The sequence below is a fragment of the Bombina bombina genome, chromosome 1, assembly GCF_027579735.1.
Source record: "Bombina bombina isolate aBomBom1 chromosome 1, aBomBom1.pri, whole genome shotgun sequence".
Classification (NCBI taxonomy): domain Eukaryota; kingdom Metazoa; phylum Chordata; class Amphibia; order Anura; family Bombinatoridae; genus Bombina; species Bombina bombina.
The window spans coordinates 1,048,527,087-1,048,547,124 of NC_069499.1; the positions used below are offsets into that span (position 1 = coordinate 1,048,527,087).

The 20,038-nt window shown below is 38.7% G+C and overlaps 1 protein-coding gene across 1 annotated transcript in view; it reads right to left on the minus strand.

Moving 5' to 3' along the window:
- The window catches only part of PCIF1 (phosphorylated CTD interacting factor 1), a 32,210-nt gene extending 21,482 nt beyond the window's left edge, over positions 1-10,728 (minus strand). The window contains exons 1-10 of the mRNA XM_053688789.1: positions 10,615-10,728; positions 9,523-9,633; positions 9,323-9,447; positions 7,972-8,106; positions 7,775-7,881; positions 5,123-5,298; positions 2,748-2,895; positions 2,300-2,383; positions 2,057-2,156; positions 1,225-1,387 (exon numbers count right to left, since the gene is read on the minus strand). Coding sequence (XP_053544764.1) covers positions 1,225-1,387; positions 2,057-2,156; positions 2,300-2,383; positions 2,748-2,895; positions 5,123-5,298; positions 7,775-7,881; positions 7,972-8,106; positions 9,323-9,447; positions 9,523-9,633; positions 10,615-10,639 — 1,174 coding nt within the window. The 5' untranslated portion in view covers positions 10,640-10,728. The remainder of the gene's footprint in view (positions 1-1,224; positions 1,388-2,056; positions 2,157-2,299; positions 2,384-2,747; positions 2,896-5,122; positions 5,299-7,774; positions 7,882-7,971; positions 8,107-9,322; positions 9,448-9,522; positions 9,634-10,614) is intronic.
- Between the last annotated feature and the right edge of the window lie 9,310 nt (positions 10,729-20,038).

Genomic DNA, 20,038 nt, shown 5'->3' on the forward strand with positions numbered 1-20,038 from the left:
AAAAGAACTGAAATAAGGGGGCAGTCTGCAGAGGCTTAGATACAAGGTAATCACAGAGGTAAAAAGTGTATTATTATAACTGTGTTGGTTATGCAAAACTAAGGAATGGGTAATAAAGGGATTATCTATCTTTTAAAACAACAAAAATGTTGGTGTTGACTGTCCCTTTAACACTAAAACTGATAACGTTTACAAGAAGGATTTTTGCCAATATATGTATGTATTGGAAATGTGTGTCTATTCCAAAATGTAAATCTATGTGCATTTCAATTTTGACCAGAGTGTTCCTTTAATCTAAGCCACAACCGTTCCCACATATTTTACTGGATTACCCTCCAAACATCTTAAATGACTATTTAATACAGTAGAATTGCATAATCAACAGGATAATAAAAAGGCAATGCAATAGCACTTACTCTGAATTTAAAATGAACAGTAGATGTTTTTCTGACATCATGTGACAGCCATTATCCAATCAGACCCATTATATGTAGACACTGAACTTCTGCCCATGCTTACTAGTAGGCGGTGCCTCAAAAATTTGCATATAAAAAGAATGCACAACTTGATGATGAAAGAAAACGGAAAAATCTCTTTAAACGACATGCTCTATCTGAATCATGAGTTTCATTTTGACTTTAGTGTCTCTTTAAAATCAATAAGTTTAAAATGTAACTTTTACGAAATGTCACTTGCAACATATCAACACCAAACATATACCTAATTATTGTTTTTTTTTTTTTTTTTTTTTTAAAAAAGGTAAAAATAATTAAAAGTCCTTTACTTTAGAGCTGTAACTGCCAATAGTCTGATATACTGCCTAAAAATGCAGATTAATGTCCAACTTCCATGACAGATATGTCTGTGCTACAGATGGCAAGTATTGGTTGTCTTTATTGGAAGCATCAGCCAATAAAAAAGGACCACTTAATTTGCAATCACATAATATTCATCCAGAACTTTTCAAATGCTCTAGCTTCCCCTACGAATAATGACTAGTCTACCAAAGTTGCAAAGTGATATTTCATGCATAAGGACTACATAGACAAACTAGTATTCAAAAAAATGAACTAGCAATATTTAGTAGTAACTTAATATAATCAGTAAATCAAAAGCAAAATGCTACAAATACTAAATGATCCACAATATCTTTCATGACTAAAATGCTTTCCACACAAGTTAAACTTCGGGAGTGTTTACATGAAGGTGCTACCGAAAGTATACCTGGTATGTTGGCTTCACGAAGTAGTGCCAAGTGCTTCTCACGAATCCTCTTCACATACTCTCGAGATATGTGAAATATTTTACTACATATACCCTCCACTGAATCTTTGGCCACAGCCGTCATGTGGGGGCCACACTGTCTACGAAGATGTTCCAGTCGGTCCTGGGATAAAGAAAAAAAAGAAAAAAATATTATAGAACTGAGAACACAAAAGCCTACCTAAACATGGAGAGGGGAATTAAAGATATATCAAATGGCTGACTTTATTTGATGCAAGTTATTTACCTGTAGCTCTTTGTCAAAATATATTTAAAAGAGTGGAAATTTACTAAATAACATTAAAACGCAATATAAATATTTAATAACGCATGAGTAAATAAATGTTAGAATATGTAAAAGGGTAATTTTTCATGCAAGTAAAAAAGGAGGTTTGTAAAAAAATAAAAATAGCATTGGTTATTTTTTCATCCTCTTTATGATTTCTAAAAATAAAAGTGACTGGCTCCTCATTGTGACTGACTGATAATGTTCATGCAAATGTGTTAATCTCTCTATTATGAATACTTCTAATAAGATTTAAAAAAAATGCTTTTCAATAGATCTCCTTAAACATCTAAAATGTTTGGCAGGGATAATTTAACATATTGTGTTTTTATATTAATGTAGATACAAGGTCATTTTCAGCCAAATCAAAAAAATAATGTACTTTTCTAGAAAGGTTATATGCAAGAGACTTTCATAAGAAAATGTCTACATTATCTTTTTTAAAAGATTCACGTCTTTCCTACACATTTATGTCACTCTTATCATTTCAGGAGACCCTTGTCTTACCATATAGTCCTCCTTGGTTGCTAAGTGGTCTCTCCTTAGCCAGCTAAACGTGTCTTCCACATTCCACTTCACCAGCTTCCTGCTGTCTGAAGAGGCGCTCCTAGAGAGCCACATAGCAAGTGAGAACTAGTCACATGGGAACAAGCAATATAATGGATTGTGAGGGAAGGAAGTAGAAATCAAGAAGATAAGTCGAATTGGAAAAAGTACATGTTAAACAACGCAAAAGGAACATTAAATCACCTTGATTCAATAAGCCGTTTGGCAGCCTCAGCATATTTAAACAGAAGGCGCTTTGCTTCTTCACGATGCTTAATTCTTGATAACCTATAAAGGAAACCAATGAGAAAATAAGCCACCAATCAATATATGCAGAGGGGACATACCAGAAGCAGCAAAGACAACTTTCTGTAAGAAACAGTGTACCATATTCCATGCAGCTATGGCTTTTAGCACCAACCCTCAGAGACCAAGCACATTATTAATCACCTGCACTCTGGTAGTGAATAATTCTGGTCTAAGCCTACCTTTGGAAAAATAATAAATCCCTCCTATATATTGTATTCTATCTGGACAATCTCCATAATGAGCAACAATATAGGTGTGGGCAGAAACAACTTTGCCCTAGTAACTGTTCCCTCATACTAGAGAGGATTAATACCAAGACAAGGTCCATTTCCCTCTTTATCACCTCATGGGAATGTCATTCATGATTTCTCGGAACATGGATGGAGATACTGCAGGGTCGCAGTCACTAGGCAGAAGGGGGTCTGGGCCATGATCAAGAACTTTTCTCTCCAGAAGCCAGCGGTTGAAAGATTCCCTAGGAGGGTCAATGCCTGTAAAGCATATCAAAGAAACAGCAAAAACAGACATTAAAGTGATAGTTTACCCAAAATAACAATACATTTTAAACAAAATAGCTGCCAAAGATAAATATATTACTGCCGAGTAAGCAATAAAGATCATTTTCTTTGTAAGTCATTTTTTGAAATCTCAATTTGTGTTTTGTGTTATCTATACCCATTGGAATTGTTTCTATATGTGTAGCCCAGTGCGCATGCTCCAGCCCCCTCAATGACATCACAGCAAGTGTGAACACAGACATGCGCTTAGTATGCGTGTGCACGTGTTCAGCTGTGAGTATATTTTTCTCTTGAGTGCTGGTGCGTGAGTTCTACTGTAATGAAGGTTGTGAGGATGCAGCATCCAACACATGAAAACTTTATAGAAGATGCACCCTGCATGAAGCATTCACATGAAACAGCAAAGTGTCATTCACACACAAAAACACACACTGCCCTGTAAAGAATTCTATGAGGGACCAGAAACGGTTTCATATCATGAATATAAAATACAATTTTAGTAAAGTGGTTGTACAACCATCTCATTACCGCAATAGACATAGAATAAGGAAGAATTAGACACCAGCCATTGCAGTATCTGTTACACACAGCTAAATTACACAGGCAGATATATGTACTGCCCATCAGTACATCAGAAACTAGCAATTTATACATATAGCCTGTACGACATGTTCATCAATAACGTCACATACACACTGCCGATTAGATATGCTACATTCCTATATATCTCACCACATGGAAGAGGTTAGACAATCTATTGATGTCTATTCCTAGATTTGCAGTGTCACCCACAATAAGAATAATAAATTATGATACATTAGAATATAAATATATTAACACATAAAATATTGTGAAATATATTACAAATATAGAGGATCCTGCGTCTAATGTCTTGTTGCAGACAGAAGCCTACTGAGCAGTGTGATTGTATAAATTACATTTTGTCTTGTAAAGCGCTATGCATACACCAGTGTTTTTCACTTGTTTTCCGTCTTACCACAGGGCTTTATGACCACAAAAATATTACGGCTTAAGTAAATTATTTATACATGACCTTATTATTAGAGTGGTCGTTGAGAGAATGACATATGCATCTGATCGTTGATCGTCTTTGACAGATAGAGAGGAAGCTTGGCGAGTTCAGATGAGCCAGGCTGTGCATGCTGTGAGGGGAGTCTCTTCCTAACCCAGCAGAGCTCCAGTACTCAGGTACCTAACGGGACAGATTTTCTTACCGGACCACAGGGGGTTCAGTCTAACCCCAGCAGGTAGGGATCTGTCTAGGCTAAGAGCTAATAGACACTTTATCACAGGTATCATTGTGTTTCCACTTCAGAGGTCCCTCTCCTGCAGGGCATGAACGGTACAGGTATGAGGGGCAGGCACAACAAGGGCTATATGTCTAGCGTCTGATTGTAGGGGTCATAAAGGAACCCCAGTCTCTCCTCTCAATTCTTTTAGCAGGTGCTCACCTGTGCATAGTGTGCATGAGATAGAGGCACAGAGGTACAGCGCCAGCCGACTACAGGCAGGGTATGAGCCCAAGAGGACCTGGGCATGTGCTGGAGCTACCGAAAATCTGACCACTATTTTCACCCTGTGATAATATCATGGTGAGTGTGTGTCATTCCTTTACTCATGTATCCACCTCTACAGGATGTGGGGAGCTAACATTTACCCCATCACTATCAAACCTAGCACCCATTAGATGCAAATTGAGCATTTGCATTGGTAATTTAGCATATAACTGAATACCACCCATTGATTGGCCATGGGGCATGGTAGCACAGCCTTTTTATCAGAGCATTCTAGGTTCGACTAACTGAACGTAAAATAGATTAAGAAAAAATATTCTCATATTTCAATGATTATCTTTTCTCAGCTACTTTACTTGTGAAATGTGAATGCAACATTATTGATGCTAATAAACTCCATTCCCTGAGTGAACTGGTCCTTTAGGCTGAAAAAAGTCAGCAAGTGTAAATAGGTATAGGAATTTGTTTAAAAGGCATAAATATCACAGAAATTTAAGTAGATTACGAGAAATGCTGCAATAATGGAATGCAAAAATATATATTGTGTATATTCCTATGAGCATACACTTCTTACATTTTATAAAAATATATACTTTGTGCCTAAGCAGATTGTAGGGTTGGTGCTTACAGGTGAAATATAGAAAATACATGCATAACATGCATACCCTCTCTCTGCTGGCACAGCTCTCGGTAATGTTGCCGCAACTTCAGTACAAGCTGTGAGCGTAGAAGCTCTACTTCAGGGTGTGGTGGTAGTGCTTGCGAGGGTGGGGGTAGAGCATGTGAAGATGGTGGTGGTTTTACCATAATGTTGCTCTGAATGTCCAAATCCCAGTAAATACTGTAGAAAGATGGAAGTTTAGAACCCCAAACAAGAAAGCACTTAAACAGTTTATTTGTATTCAGTCCTTCAAAAGTTTATAATTGCTTCACTATGTTTATTCTATTCTAAGTCCTTATAATTGTAAAATTGGTTTCCAGTGACTTGTTATACCAGCTACAGAGTATAAAATGTATAGACAATAGGAAAGTTTATTTTTGCATATAAAATTACTGTTTTTGCTCATTGAAACCAGAACCTATTCAAATAGATAGAAACTGCAGGGAGAGAAGACATCTTTATCTTATCTTTTTCTCTGTGTATAAAGGCCTCCTGACGTTATCACTGTCTGTATACATAAAGGCCAATACATACAGAGAGCAATTGAAAATTAACATTTTGTTGCGTTTCTCTCTCCCATCCCCTATACTGGGAGTGTGATTTATTCTGCTACGTCTGGATGTCATAGCTTTTCTAGAGCCATTCCTGCAGTACTCACATTTTCAGTATATGTGGGAGTTTCAAGTGATAAAATAAAGGTAAAGAAGCTATTTTCAACAATTTAATAAATACACTACAACAGGCAGAATGGATCACTGGGAAGACATTAAAGGAAAGACAAATTTACAGTACACTTTAAGGCTAAAAACAAACAAAAAAAAGGATTTAGAACAGAGGTTGGCAACATTTGGCATTTGTACAAAGAGGAATGATTTCTAATAGTATGCATACTACTGTGCTAATGGAGGCTGCAAAAGATGGCACCGCTTTTTGGGCCGCCCCCCCCCCCCTCTTTGTGGGGTGTATTACCATGATGTTTTTCACATTTCTATTTAGCTGTCAAAAGTAGCGTTACAACCAAGCTCAGTGATGTTCTCCACTTCATTTTCCTTGCACAGGCCACACAGTGAACAGGAGAAACAGCACAGGAATAGTAAGCTAAACAGCTTAAAGGAGTCTAATGCGAGTATGTAGCTGGCAGTGCTAGGAGTCTAAGATATTATTTGAGTATAGAGCTGACAAACAGACTATGCACCATGGTCTGATCTGAGGTACGATGACAGTATGGGGTCTTTGGGGTGGGGGACTTGTTCTGATGTGGGTTTCTGGCTCACAGAGGGCTGCTGGGCCAAGTGTATGATCTGACATAAGTATCTGAATAAAGGGATAGTAAAGTCCAAATTAAACTTTCATGATTCAGATAGGGCATGTCATTTTAAACAACTTTCTAATTTAGTTTTATCATCTCATGTTATTCTTAGTTGAAAGCTAAACCTAGGTAGGCTCATATGCTAATTTCTAAGCCCTTGAAGGCTGCCTCTGATCTAAATGCATTTGACAGTTTTTGACAGCTAGAGAGCGTTAGTTCATGTGTTTTATACAGATAACGCTGTGCTCATGCATGTGAAGTTATTTAAGAGTCAGCACTAATTGCCTGAAATGCAAGTCTGTCAAAAGAACTGAGATAAGGGGGCAGTCTGCAAAGGCTTAGATACAAGGTAATTACAGAGGTAAAAAGTATATTTCTTTAACCTTATGCAAAACTGGGGAATGGGTAATAAAGGGATTATCTATCTTTTTAAACAATAACATTTTTGGTGTTTACTATCCCTTTAAGGGTGGTTGCTGAGCAAAGTGTCCATTCTGACTTTGTTATGTGATTAAGGGTGGTTGCAGGGCCAGTATTCTGATCTTTTAAGAATAGAGAAAATAAAAGCCAGAGTTCTAATCTGGTGTTTGTTATTTATCAACTAAAGTTATTTATATATAACAAACACTAGGATTTACCATCACTAAAAATAAACATTAGTTTCTCTCATCATTTTGCAAGAAACGATGCTAAATGCACCCTATCCGTAAAGAAAGCATATCGCTAACACAGCGTCTCTGGCCGCCCACGGCACAGCTCTCTTCTGCAATGAAGTGACGTTTCCACCCCTTGCAGTATATGGATATCAGTTGACACGCACAGCTATTGGTCTAGAGGTAAAAACATCACCTCACTGAAGAAATCAATTTGCCGTGGACGACTGGAGATGCTGGGTTAGCGATATGCTTTCCTTACAGATAGGGTGAGTTTAGCATATTTTTACAAAATGATGAGAGAAACAAATGTTTATTCTTAGTGATGGTAAATCCTAGTGTTTGTTATATGCTTAGGTTTACCATCACCTTAAATATTTCTTTATTAATTATCAAACCTAATGCACAAATTTGGCTGGTCCACCCAATCACTTCATATTCATAATATTACTTTGATACAGCACTTATAAAGTTTGCCAACCCCTGGGAACTCTCAAGATATACTGAATTTAGCAAATATCATGAACATTCATTTTCACCCCTTCTATATTACAGATAGCTACCTAGCCTTAGCAATAACACTAAGTTGGTATTTCCAGCTGACATTTTTCATGAACAAATATCTCTTGATCTGCCTGTCATTTATTTGCATTCAAATTAACCATCCACCAAGCAAAATAAGCACCACACTCACTCAGTAACTTTCAGTAGGGCGGTAAGCTGCTTTTCATCCAAAGACACCCCAGGAATTATCGGCGAGCTGGGTACTGCTGCTGTTGGAGTAACAGGTGTAGGATCCATCTATTAAGACAGCAGATAAGTGTGATATTATTACTGAACCAAACAATGCCACAAAAAGAGTCTAAGACGCAACACTAGATACCCACTCACCTTTGGCTTCTTAATGATTTCACCACTTGACATCTCTTCAGACAGTCTCCTCTTTTGGGACTTGTTCTCTTTGGGTGTCTCTGGAGTTGCTCCTTCTGCTGGAACTGGAGCCGCATTGAGACCCAGAGGGTCCGACTGTCAAAATAACATTTTGAATAAGACAAGCAGAACATTACCCCTTTGTCCTAAGAATGTTCAGAATCACAGCACTCTAAATAGGGCTTTTTACACAGTGTCACCTACTCCATTACCCCTAGAAGAAATGCATCACTTGTTAAATAGTCACTTCAACAATGTTGTGCATAAAAGTATTGATGCAATAATATGTTTATAGGAACAGCACATCGCACAATAAATCTGGGCTTGACAAACCGTGTCAAACGGATCATGTTAGCTGTAACTAAGAGAACAGAGTGAGCTTCAAATGTTGCCATCTCTTGTTTGGACCCAAGGCATTTAATTTACCAAAGGTAATTTTTATTGAAATAGCAGGAAATCCTTCTTATTGATAACAGTATTGACGCCCCTTAGCAAATCCCACTATTACAGACCTACATGTCACCTTAATATTACCACTGAAGAGCAGTTTCACAATATGCCATACATGCTAGAAGAGCCACGTATCACAGTAGTGGTTTCAGGCATATTACAGTAGAAATATTTCTACTAACAGCATGCAAGTTTTACCCTTGCCTAAAAAACGTCAGCATCAAATAATTAAATATTATGTGTATGACTAGGCCATTTTCTGTGCATAGGAATCATACTTACAGTGAGTACCATCTACCTATTTCCATGACAATCTAGTTATAATTAAAGGGACAGTAAAATCATAATTAGACATTCATGATTTAGACAGAACAAACAATTTTAAATAACTTTCCAATTTACTTCTATTATTTAATTTGCTTCCTTCTCCTGTTATATTTTGCTGAAAAGTGTATCTAGGTAAGCTCAGGAGCAGCAAAGAACCTAGGTTCTAGCTGCTGATTGGTGGCTGCATATATTTATACCGATTGTAATTTGCTCACCCATGTGTTCTGTTACAAACCAGTAGTGCATTGCTGCTCCTTCAACAAATGATACCAAGGGAATGAAGCAAATTTGATAACAGAAGTAAACTGGAAAGTTGTTTAAAATTGTATGTTCTATCTTAATCATGAAAGAAACGTTTTGGGTTTCATGTCCCTTTAAAGCTTAGCAGATTCTACATACCAGTTGGTCACTATACCCCATATAACAAAAAAACAATGACAACAGAGTGATTACCATAAAGGTCTCTGTATGAGTGTGGAGGAGGGGGGATCAGTTATCATGATGCCAGGATAGCATTAGTTTTTGAGGTACTCACAATGACATCATGCTGACCAAGCACTGGCATCTCCCACAGCGATTGATTTGTAAAGCGGTTAAAGTAATAAGGCCGGCTCTCCCTCTTACTCCAGCATTTTTCCCAGCCAGCCTGAACAAGTTCATCTAAGAGAAATAGAGAAAAGTGAGCACTGCAAAATAAATACTTTATCCCATTGTTTCTTATAGGCGGTTGTTTACCTGGAAGGTCAGTGTGTGGACGAGCGGGCCGGGGTGAATGTGATGTGCTTGGGGAGAGGCTGATCAGGGCTGCCTCCTCTTGGGGACTCCCATGATTTTCACGGGCCATCTCTGTAAAGGTACAAGGACATGGGAATTAAGCATAGGTTTTGGATTGGTGATTACTTTTACATAAAATGTTGCATATACTTAAAAACCAGCATATACGGTATTATTCTTAGGAACTGTATTTATTATAGGTTTATATATATTTTGTAATCTTACATTTATTTTGGGATTAGTTTACCCATTATATGGGATGGAAAGATATGCATAGAACAGCAGTCATCTATAATCATTTTCAGCCACTTGTGACCAACACAGTACTGTAGTTGTGTATGTGTTTCTATAGAGCTGATGTATAAATGGTCAAAACTGCTACATTTAATTTAATATAAACTTCGAAGTGTATCCTCACTCAAAAACACGAAAATAACTGGTTTTATTTCTGTTTCGTAGTGTAATGGAAAATAAATAGAATACCAGAGTTTTTTTATTTTCATTTTCGTTTTAATGAATGTAACCAAATAAGAGATGTACACATACGTTACAAAATGTATTAGTAATACAATGTATACACGTCATATATACGTTTACATACGTATACTTATATAAAGGGGTCCAGTAAATCAGTGTACACAAATCAGTTTCAGTAATCAATAGGTGAGTGTACAGTATACAAGAAAAACGAATAGCGTTAACCAAAACCTTCTACATAAACATTAATGTTTCTGCATTATTCACATACATATCGTGTTATAAACCTACATTAACATCTCCCTTATATTTTTAATGTAATTTAATTACAATTATTATTCGCTTTCCTGATATTTTTGGCGCGCTCGCCTACTCGTGTGCGCGCATTCTATACTGTGCACGCTCCCGGGCAGTTACAAGATGGCGAGGGGAGCGGCGCTAGCTGCACAGGCTTTGCCGCGATTTTACTAAGTAACTATGCACGTATATAGCGCAGAAAGGGCTCTGCGGGTGCTCGGGAATTTGCTGCGCCGGACGGTGCGGGTGACGGAGCAGGGGACGCCCCGGGAGCCTCACCTGAAACCAGGGTAAGCTCCGTCATAGACTCCAGTCCGTTCGCTGCTATCCCGCCTCCGCCTCTCCCTCCCCGCCGGGGCTGCCATCTTGTATTCCAGCCCGGGCCCTGCTTAGTACGCATGCGCGTCATTCAGTATACACTGTCATGTTTTGGTCGCCATCTTTGTTGTGGCACAAATCAGATCAGCGAACTGTAAATGTTAATATGCGCTCGTTTTTTTTTAAATTTCTACTGCTTTAAATAAGAGAAATTGCATATCTAATGTGTCATGAACTGGCACATAGAGGAACAAACTTAAAAACAGATCTGCTCCTCTGCAAACAGAAGTTTTCTGGATTTTTAATTGGTATATTTCACGAAATATACAAAAGAAAATACTCTGCACTCATGGATATCAAACTATTGCAAACACAGCACAGGTTTATAAAAAAAAATTTTTTTTTACATCCTCCCTTTGCCAAGATATCAGCTCTGAGTTTTCTCATATAATGGCTGACGAGGTTGCAGAATACATGACAAGGGATCTGATACCATTCCTCTATACAGAATCTTTCCAGATCCTTAAAATTTCAAGGTCGATGCTGGCTGACTCTTCTCTTCAGTTCACCCCACAGGTTTTCTATGGGGATTAAGTTAAGGTGACCAGATTTTTAAAATGAAATCTGGGGATTTTTTTTTTTTTAACCTCTTACAGTAAATTATATTTTGCCCCTGCAATCATCACTTGCAAAACTAATCGGCCAGATCAATCCCAATTATGTGTTTAATCCCTGCTTTGTTCACTTTAAAGAAATAATAAAAAAAAGGACTAGTAAAATGTAGAAAGCCGGGTTGTTTCCCACATTGCTTCCCTATCTTCTAACACCAGTCCAAGCAGCGTGATCCATTAATCGAGGCTGAGGATTCAAGGGCTGTATAGGACCGACTCAACCACCTACATAATAAAAAAAAAAAAAAAAGTTATTTCTTGATAATCTTATTCTTTGATAGAGAACTAGAATTCCTTCTTTTTTTTTTATGTCAAACGTATACTATAACATATCTCTACAAGCAACGCAGTACTCTTTAGATTTTTAACATGCACACGTTACTCAAAGCCAAAGATACACATCTCTTTTTATACTCGCTTTAGTAATAATGTCTCACGATAGGCCACTAGTAAAATCACCAGTAGATACCCCTACTTTTGTAGTTTTTGACAATCAAAATCTTAGAAAGATTACGTACTTCTAAACATTCCATATTTAACGTACTAGACCTAACCAGCCATGTCTCAGCCACTCGATTCCATTACGCCTGCACATATATATCATGCTTCCGCTACTAACAACCCCGTGCAGCACCTAACAATCTATATAGAGAGGGCTCCTAAGCTTTTAGCTTCAGTTGCGCTGTGAACGCCAGTGGTGAAGTGTCCAGGGGAAGCAGAACCACTGCTGTAGCTTTACGCAACTAATCAGTGTCTAAAACAGATAAATCTATCAACTTCCCACGAACACCGCTAACATGCATGGGGCTTCAACAGTCTTTCTGGGGACATAATTTGTCCGGTCTCCTCAATCAAGGGACTGTTCCTGGAAATTGGGAACGTCTGGTCACCCTAGATCGTCAGCAGACTGGGATGGCCAGTAAACCATTTTTGTGTTGATTTTGATGTATGTTTTGGATCATTGTCCTGCAGAAGCCATAATCATACCCTGCTCGACTGGATTCTCTCCACTTCTCCCAACCGAATCCAGGAGGCAGGTGTTCTCCCTAACAATTTCAGTGACCACTGCTTAGTGTACTGTGTGCGCAAAATAAAGGCTACTAAATCCTCTCCCAAGGTTAAAATCACCAGGTCTTCAAAAAATTTAATCTTCAATCATTTCTAAATGACATCAAGAACCTCCCCTGGCACAGATTAAACCTAATCTCAAATCTAGACTCTGCAGTTGAATTCTTTCAGTCTGAACTCCTACAAGTTTGGAATTTACATGCACCGCTGCGTAAGGTGAGAGTAAAAGGAGCACACTTAAATTGGATCACAGCTGACCTCATTCAAATGTACCAATTTCGAGACTCATTGTGGTCAAAGTTCAAGCATACTGGTTCTATGAATGATCACTGTGTATATAGACAATGGCGAAATATATGTACTAAACAAACAAAATTGGCTAAGGCGCAATATTTCTGTGAAAATCTGAACAATAATATATGTAACCCTAGAAAGTTTTGGAAACTCATAAATAACCTACAAAATCCACCAATCCACTCCCAACCCTCCACTGTCAATGTGGATAACCAAAACCTGCAACTCCCCTTAGAAGTAGCAAATGCCTTTAACAATTATTTTGTAGGATGCTCCACCACCCTGATTAACAAACTAATAAATGGCACACATCCTGAAGCTACAAATGTGGATCAGGCCCCACTAAAACAGCAAAGACCCAATATAGAAAAGTTCAATTTTAGACCTGTACCCTTCAATGTCATTAAGAAACACCTCGATAATCTAAAAATGAAAAACCAGTCAGGACCTGATCAAATCCCAGCAATGCTGTTGAAGCTCAGTGCGCCGGCAATTGCTAAGCCTGTCGCAACCCTAATTAATGAATCCTTGGTGTCTGGATACATACCCAAACTCTGGAAAACTGCAAGAGTAGTGCCTATTCATAAAAGTGGGGAGTTAACCTTGGTTTCTAACTATCGTCCTATATCATTGCTCCCTGTATTGTCAAAAATCTTAGAAAAATGCGTCCATACGCAATTATGCGAGTATTATCAACTTTCTAACTATCTGACCCCTGATCGATCACAATATGTCTCTGTCTCTAACAGTGACTCCCTCCCTCTCCCAGTCACGTGTGGTGTTCCCCAAGGTTCCATTCTCGGCCCCCTACTATTCACATTATTTATAAATGATTTGCCTAATGTCTGCAAATCCTCAACTGTACACATGTACGCAGACGACACGGTAATCTATGCAAACAAATCTGATCTGCTGCAGCTTGAAGCAGTGCTCCAAGACCAGTTCACAGAAGTGGATCTCGCAAAACAAACTCTTCCTAAACACTGACAAAACGGTCACAATGATCTTTGGAACGGGACCTAAAATACAAAAATTACAAAATTCCCATCTTCGCATCAAAACAAAATCCAATTGCACGCGGACCGCAGTCCACTCTTTTAAATACTTAGGTATGTTGTTAGACCCCAATCTATCTTTTGGACTCCACATAGAAAAACTTGCCTCTAAACTTTATCCAAAACTAGGTGCCCTGTACAGAAACAAATCTTGCCTCAGCCCTACAGTAAAGGAAAAGATTGTACAGCAAATGCTGATGCCTATCTTGGATTATGGGGACATAGTATATGCACCTGCTCCGCAAACTCACCTTAATAAACTAAATACGTTATATAACTCGTTCTGCCGCTTTGTGCTACAATGTAACTACAGGACCCATTATTGTGACATGCTAAAAGAACTAAACTGGCTGTCGCTGGAATCCAGACGCACCCTCCATCTTTCTTGCCTTGTCTTTAAGAGCCTTTCTGGGAAGCTCCCACCCTACCTGAGCAGAATGCTCTCCCCTGCTATTCCCACCTCCTATAACCTCCGATCCAATAACAGCACATTATTTAGCTTGCCTCAATACAAAAAGAAAGCAGCTCGATCCTCCTTTTCCTACAGAGCGCCATAATTATGGAATGACCTCCCTCACACTTTAAAAACTTCCCCAAGCCTAAAATCCTTTAAGAGATCCCTCTATACATATCTCAAAACAGAATGCTCCTGTCATGGTTGATTAAATATTTCGTACCTGCTCTGTTAAATGTTTGCATATATTGTGTATTATTATTATTGTTTTTGTATTTTATTGTACCCTATTGTATCAATGCAATGTTTTGTGATCTCAGGACATACTTGAAAACGAGAGAAATCTCAATGTATCCTTCCTGGTAAAATATTTTATAAATAAATAAATAAGATCCAACCACTAACCATTTTAAGCTTTCTGGCAGAGGCAGTCAGGTGTTTATTTAATATCTGTTTATATTTGATAGAGTCCATGATGCCATGTATCTTAACAAAATGTCCTCTTGCAGAAAAACAGCCTCAAACCATTAAAGAACCACCACTATATTTAACTGTGCACATGAGGTACTTTTCCATACATTTGACCTCTGGTGTTTATTGCCAAAAAGCTCTATTTTGGTTTCATCTAACCATAGAACCCGATCCCATTTTAAGTTCCAGTAGTGTTTGGCAAACTGAAGTTGCTTGAGTTTGTTTTTGGATGAGAGTTGAGGCATTTTTCTTGAAACCCTTCCAAACAACCTGTGGTGGTGTAGGTCACGTCGGATTGTAGTTTTGAAAACTTTCTGACCCCAAGATGCAACTAACTTCTGCAATTCTCCAGCTGTGATCCTTTGAGATATTTTGGCCACTCAAACCATCTTCACAGTGCGTTGAGACAATATATACACACACGGCCTCTTCCAGGTTGATTCATATCATGTCCACTTGACTGGAACTTCTTAATTATTGCCTTGATGGTGGAAATGGGCATTTCAATGCTTTTGGTATTTTCTTACAGCCATTTCCCATTTTATGAAGCTCAACAACCTTTTGCTGCACATCACAGCTATAGTCCTTGGTCTTACCCATTGTGATGAATGACTAACGGAATATGGCCTATGTGTCTCATATTTATACCCCATGTGAAACAGGAAGTCATGGTTGAACAATTTCCTGTTTCTAGTCACCCAGGTGTACTAAAAAATGTAAAATATAAATGGGAATATACTTCAAATATATTTTTCCCATATGAATTCATAGGGGTGGAAAATAATTGTGGCACACATATTTAACATTAACCCCTTAAGAACCAAAGCACTTTTCCATTTTCTGTCCGTTTGGGACCAAGGCTATTTTTACATTTCTGCAGTGTTTGTGTTTAGCTGTAATTTTCCTCTTACTCATTTACTGTACCCACACATATTATATACTGTTTTTCTCGCCATTAAATGGACTTTCTAAAGATACTATTATTTTCATCATATCTTATAATTTACTATAAAATATGATGAAAAAATGGAAAAAAAACACACTTTTTCTAACTTTGACCCCCAAAATCTGTTACACATCTACAACCACCAAAAAACACCCATGCTAAATAGTTTCTACATTTTGTTGCTTTTTTTTTTTTTTTTTGCAAGTTATATGGCAATAAATACAAGTAGCACTTTGCTATTTCCAAACCACTTTTTTTTTTTTTAAATTAGCGATAGTTACATTGGAACACTGATATCTTTCAGGAATCCATGAATATCCCTTGACATGTATATATATTTTTTAGAAGACATCCCAAAGTATTGATCTAGGCCCATTTTGGTATATTTCATGCCACCATTTCACCGCCAAATGCGATCAAATAAAAAAAATTGTTCACTTTTTCAATTTTTTTTTAACAAACTTTAGGTTTCCCACTGAAATTATTTACAAACACCTTGTGCAATTATGGCACAAATGGTTGTAAATGCTTCTCTGGGATCCCCTTTGTTCAGAAATAGCAGATATATATGGCTTTGGTGTTACTTTTTGGTAATTAGAAGGCTGCTAAATGCCACTGCGCACCACACGTGTATTATGCCCAGCAGTGAAGGGGTTAATTAGGGAGCTTGTAGGTTTAATTTTAGTGTAGTGTAGTAGACAACCCCATGTAATGATCTAGGTCCATTTTGGTATATTTTATGCCACCATTTCATCGCCAAATGTGATCAAATTTAAAAAATCGTTCACTTTTTAACAAATTTTAGGTTTCTCACTGAAATTATTTACAAACAGCTTGTACAATTGTGGTACACATGGTTGTAAATGCTTCTCTGGGATCCCCATTGTTCAGAAATAGCAGACTTATATGGCTTTGGCGTTGCTTTTTGGTAATTGGTAGGCCGCTATATGCTGCTGCGCACCACACGTATTTTATGCCAAGTGAAGGGGTTAATTAGGGGGCTTGTAGGGAGCTTGCAGGGTTAATTTTAGCTTTAGTGTAGAAATCAGCCTACCCCCTGATCCCTCCCAAACAGCTCTCTCCCCACCCCACAATTGTCCCCGCCATCTTAAATACTGGCAGAAAGTCTGCCAGTACTAAAATAAAAAGCATTTTTTTTAAAATATTAATTATGTAGTGTTGCATCCCCGCCATACAGCTTTCTAACCCTCCACCTCTACCTACTTTCCGCCATCTTGGGTACTGGCAGCTGTCTGCCGGTACCCAGTTTGCACAAATAAAGTGTTTTTTTTTTTTTTAGTTTTATATTAAAAAAAAAAACATTTTTTCTGTAGTGTAGCTGCCCCCCAACACCCTCCCCCCCCCCAGATCCCTTGGCCAATATTTAAATATCGCCCCCTCCCTCCTTTATGTTGATGCTTACTTTTATTTTTGTGTGTAAATTTGGCACGCGTGCCCCCGTCTTCCACTGTGCCACATCCGCGACTGAAGAGCACACATCATTGTACACCGGAACAGGAACAAGCCATTGATGGGCCGCCCACCCGCCTTCCTGCTGCTGCCGCCCCCACCCACCAACGATCGGCACCATCAATGGCGATGCAGGGAGGGCCACAGAGTGGCTCTCTGCATCAGTGGTTTAAAAAGGGTATTGCAGTGATGCCTCAATATCGAGGCATCACTACAATACATTGGAAGCGGCTGAAAGTGATAACGATCGCTTTCAGCGCTTTAAACGCCAGAGGACGTGCCAGGCACGTCATTGGTCGTTAAGGGTAGTTTTTTGGAGGGCGTACCTGTCACGTCCTCGTTTGTTAAGGGGTTAAACAATATTTTTATTTTTGGATAAACCTGTGTTGTATTTGCAATTGTTTGATATCCATGAAAGCAGAGTGTTTTTGAGTATTTTTTTTTTTTTTAACAGAAGATCAAAAGGTTAAACAATAAAGACACATTTTCACAGCCTTTTTTACTCATATTTACCCAATGGTGCCAATATTAGTGGAGGGCACTGTAGGTGTGTATATACGTATATATGTGTTGAAAAATGACACCAGTAGACTTGCTTGATACAGGGTTGCCACAAACCTTCAATTTGTAAAAAGAGCAATATCTGCAAGTGCAGTAAAACGGGGTATGCCTGTACTTACAAAACGTATTTAAAAAACAGTTGTGAAATCTTACAAATAAATTGCTTTTGAGGTGTTATTGGATATTAAAAAAGATATCAATCACTCGGAAACCGTGGCACACCAAACAGACCAGATATCTTAATCGATGTTCACGAGCTGCTGAATGGCAGTGGAGGAAATCACGCACCTGTGCTGATTTCCGGCATACTAAATTTATCCTTGAGTCCTACAACTCTGCGCTCAGCCTTGCCTAACAAGTCTATTTCTCCTCCCTTGTGTCATCTCACGCATCCTCCCCCAGAAAGCTGTTCTCAACCTTTAACTCTTTTCTACGTCCGCCTGCACCCCGCTCACTACCAACCTCACTGCTCAGATTATTGCTGATGACTTCAAAAATAAAATTGACATCATTAGAAAAGATATGTGCACCTCATACTCAGCAATCCTACCCACCCCTTCTATTAACAAAACTCTATGCTACTTCCCTCCTGTAATAGAAGAAGTCTCTGTACTCCTATCCTGCCCACTTGACCCTATTCCTTCACAACTTCTTCACTCTCTTTCTGCTTCACTAACCCCTACCCTAACTCATCTCTTTAATTAATCTCTCACCGCTGGCACATTTCCTGATACATTCAAGCATGTGTCAATCATACCAATCCTAAAAAAGCCCTCGCTTGACCCCTTCTAACTATCAACCGGCATCCTTCCTTCCCTTTGCTTCAAAATTATTGGAACGACTGGTCTATAATCGGCTAACTCAATTTCTCACAACTAACTCCTTACTTGATCCACTACAATCTGGTTTCCGCCCTAAACACTCAACAGAAACCGCTCTTACTAAAGTAACAAATGACTTGTTATCAGCTAAAGTAAAAGGCCACTACTCCTTACTAATTATTCTTGACCTGTCTGCTGCTTTTGACACAGTTGACCATCCTCTCCTCCTAAAAATACTACATTCATTTGGCATCCGAGACACAGCCCTCTGCTGGTTTGCCTCATATCTCTCAAACCACTCGTTTTAAGTTTTCTTTAACAACATATCTTGTGATACTATGCTTCTCTCAGTTAAAGTACCGCATGGCTCTGTCTTGGGTCCCTTGCTTTTCTTTCTATATATATCCTCCCTTGGAAAACCTATAGCCTCCTTTGGATTCCAGTACCACTTATATGCTGATGATACTCAAATCTATCTTTCCTCTCCTGATACCTCTCCCTCTTTACTCAACCAGATTTCCAACTGCCTCTCTGCAATTTCCTTTTAGATGTCTTCACATTACCTCCAACTGAATCTGTCCAAAACTGAGTTGCTTCTGTTTCCCCCCCTCTTCGAGACTTTCAACACCTGTCATTTCTCTGACGGTTGGAGACTCTATTCTAAACACCTCACCCCAGGTCCGCTGTCTTGGGGTCACATTTGACTCAGAACTCACATTCAACCCACATATACAAGCACTTACCAAATCCCACTTCTAAATGGCCTTCTAAAACCGGACCGCCTCTCCTCTTCCAATCTATTATGAATGCTTCTGCTAGACTCATCCACCTAAGTCGCCGATCTACAGCAGCTGCTCCACTCTGCCAGTCTCCACGCTGGCTCCCCATACACTCCAGAATACAGTTTAAAGTATTAACCCTAACTTACGAAGCACTCAACAGTCTAAACTCCCAACTATATTTCCTCTCTCAAATATATAATCTGAAATATTCCCCATCCCGTCCTCTTCGATCAACCTCTGACCTACGTCTCTCCACTCCTGTTATCTCTACATTCCACCCCCGTCTCCAAGACTTTGCACGTGTTGCTCCTGTCCTCTGGAACTTTCTACCCCGCTCCATAAGACTGTCTCCAACCTTGTATAGCTTTATACGCTCCTTGAAAACCCACCTATTCAGAGAGGTTTACCATCTCTCCTCCATCTCTCATCCTAACCAAACTAATACATGAAGTGCTTGGCTCACTGCTGCAACTACAACCGATGTGACAAGCTACCCCAACCTTATGTCTCTGCACCCTAAACCTGTAGACTGTGAGCTCTCTGAAGCAGGGCCCTCTTCCTCCTGTACTAGATTTATTTAGTTTTGTTATGTTTTGTATTTTATCACAAATCCTTATCATTGTATACCCCTATCACTGTACCCAGCACTACGGAATTTGGCGGTGCTATACAAATAAATGATAACAATAAGATGAAACTCTTACAATTTAAAACATGTTTGCAATTTACTTTTGTTAATCAAATTTGCTGCATTGTCATTTCTTTGTTGAAGAACATACCTAGGTAGGTAGT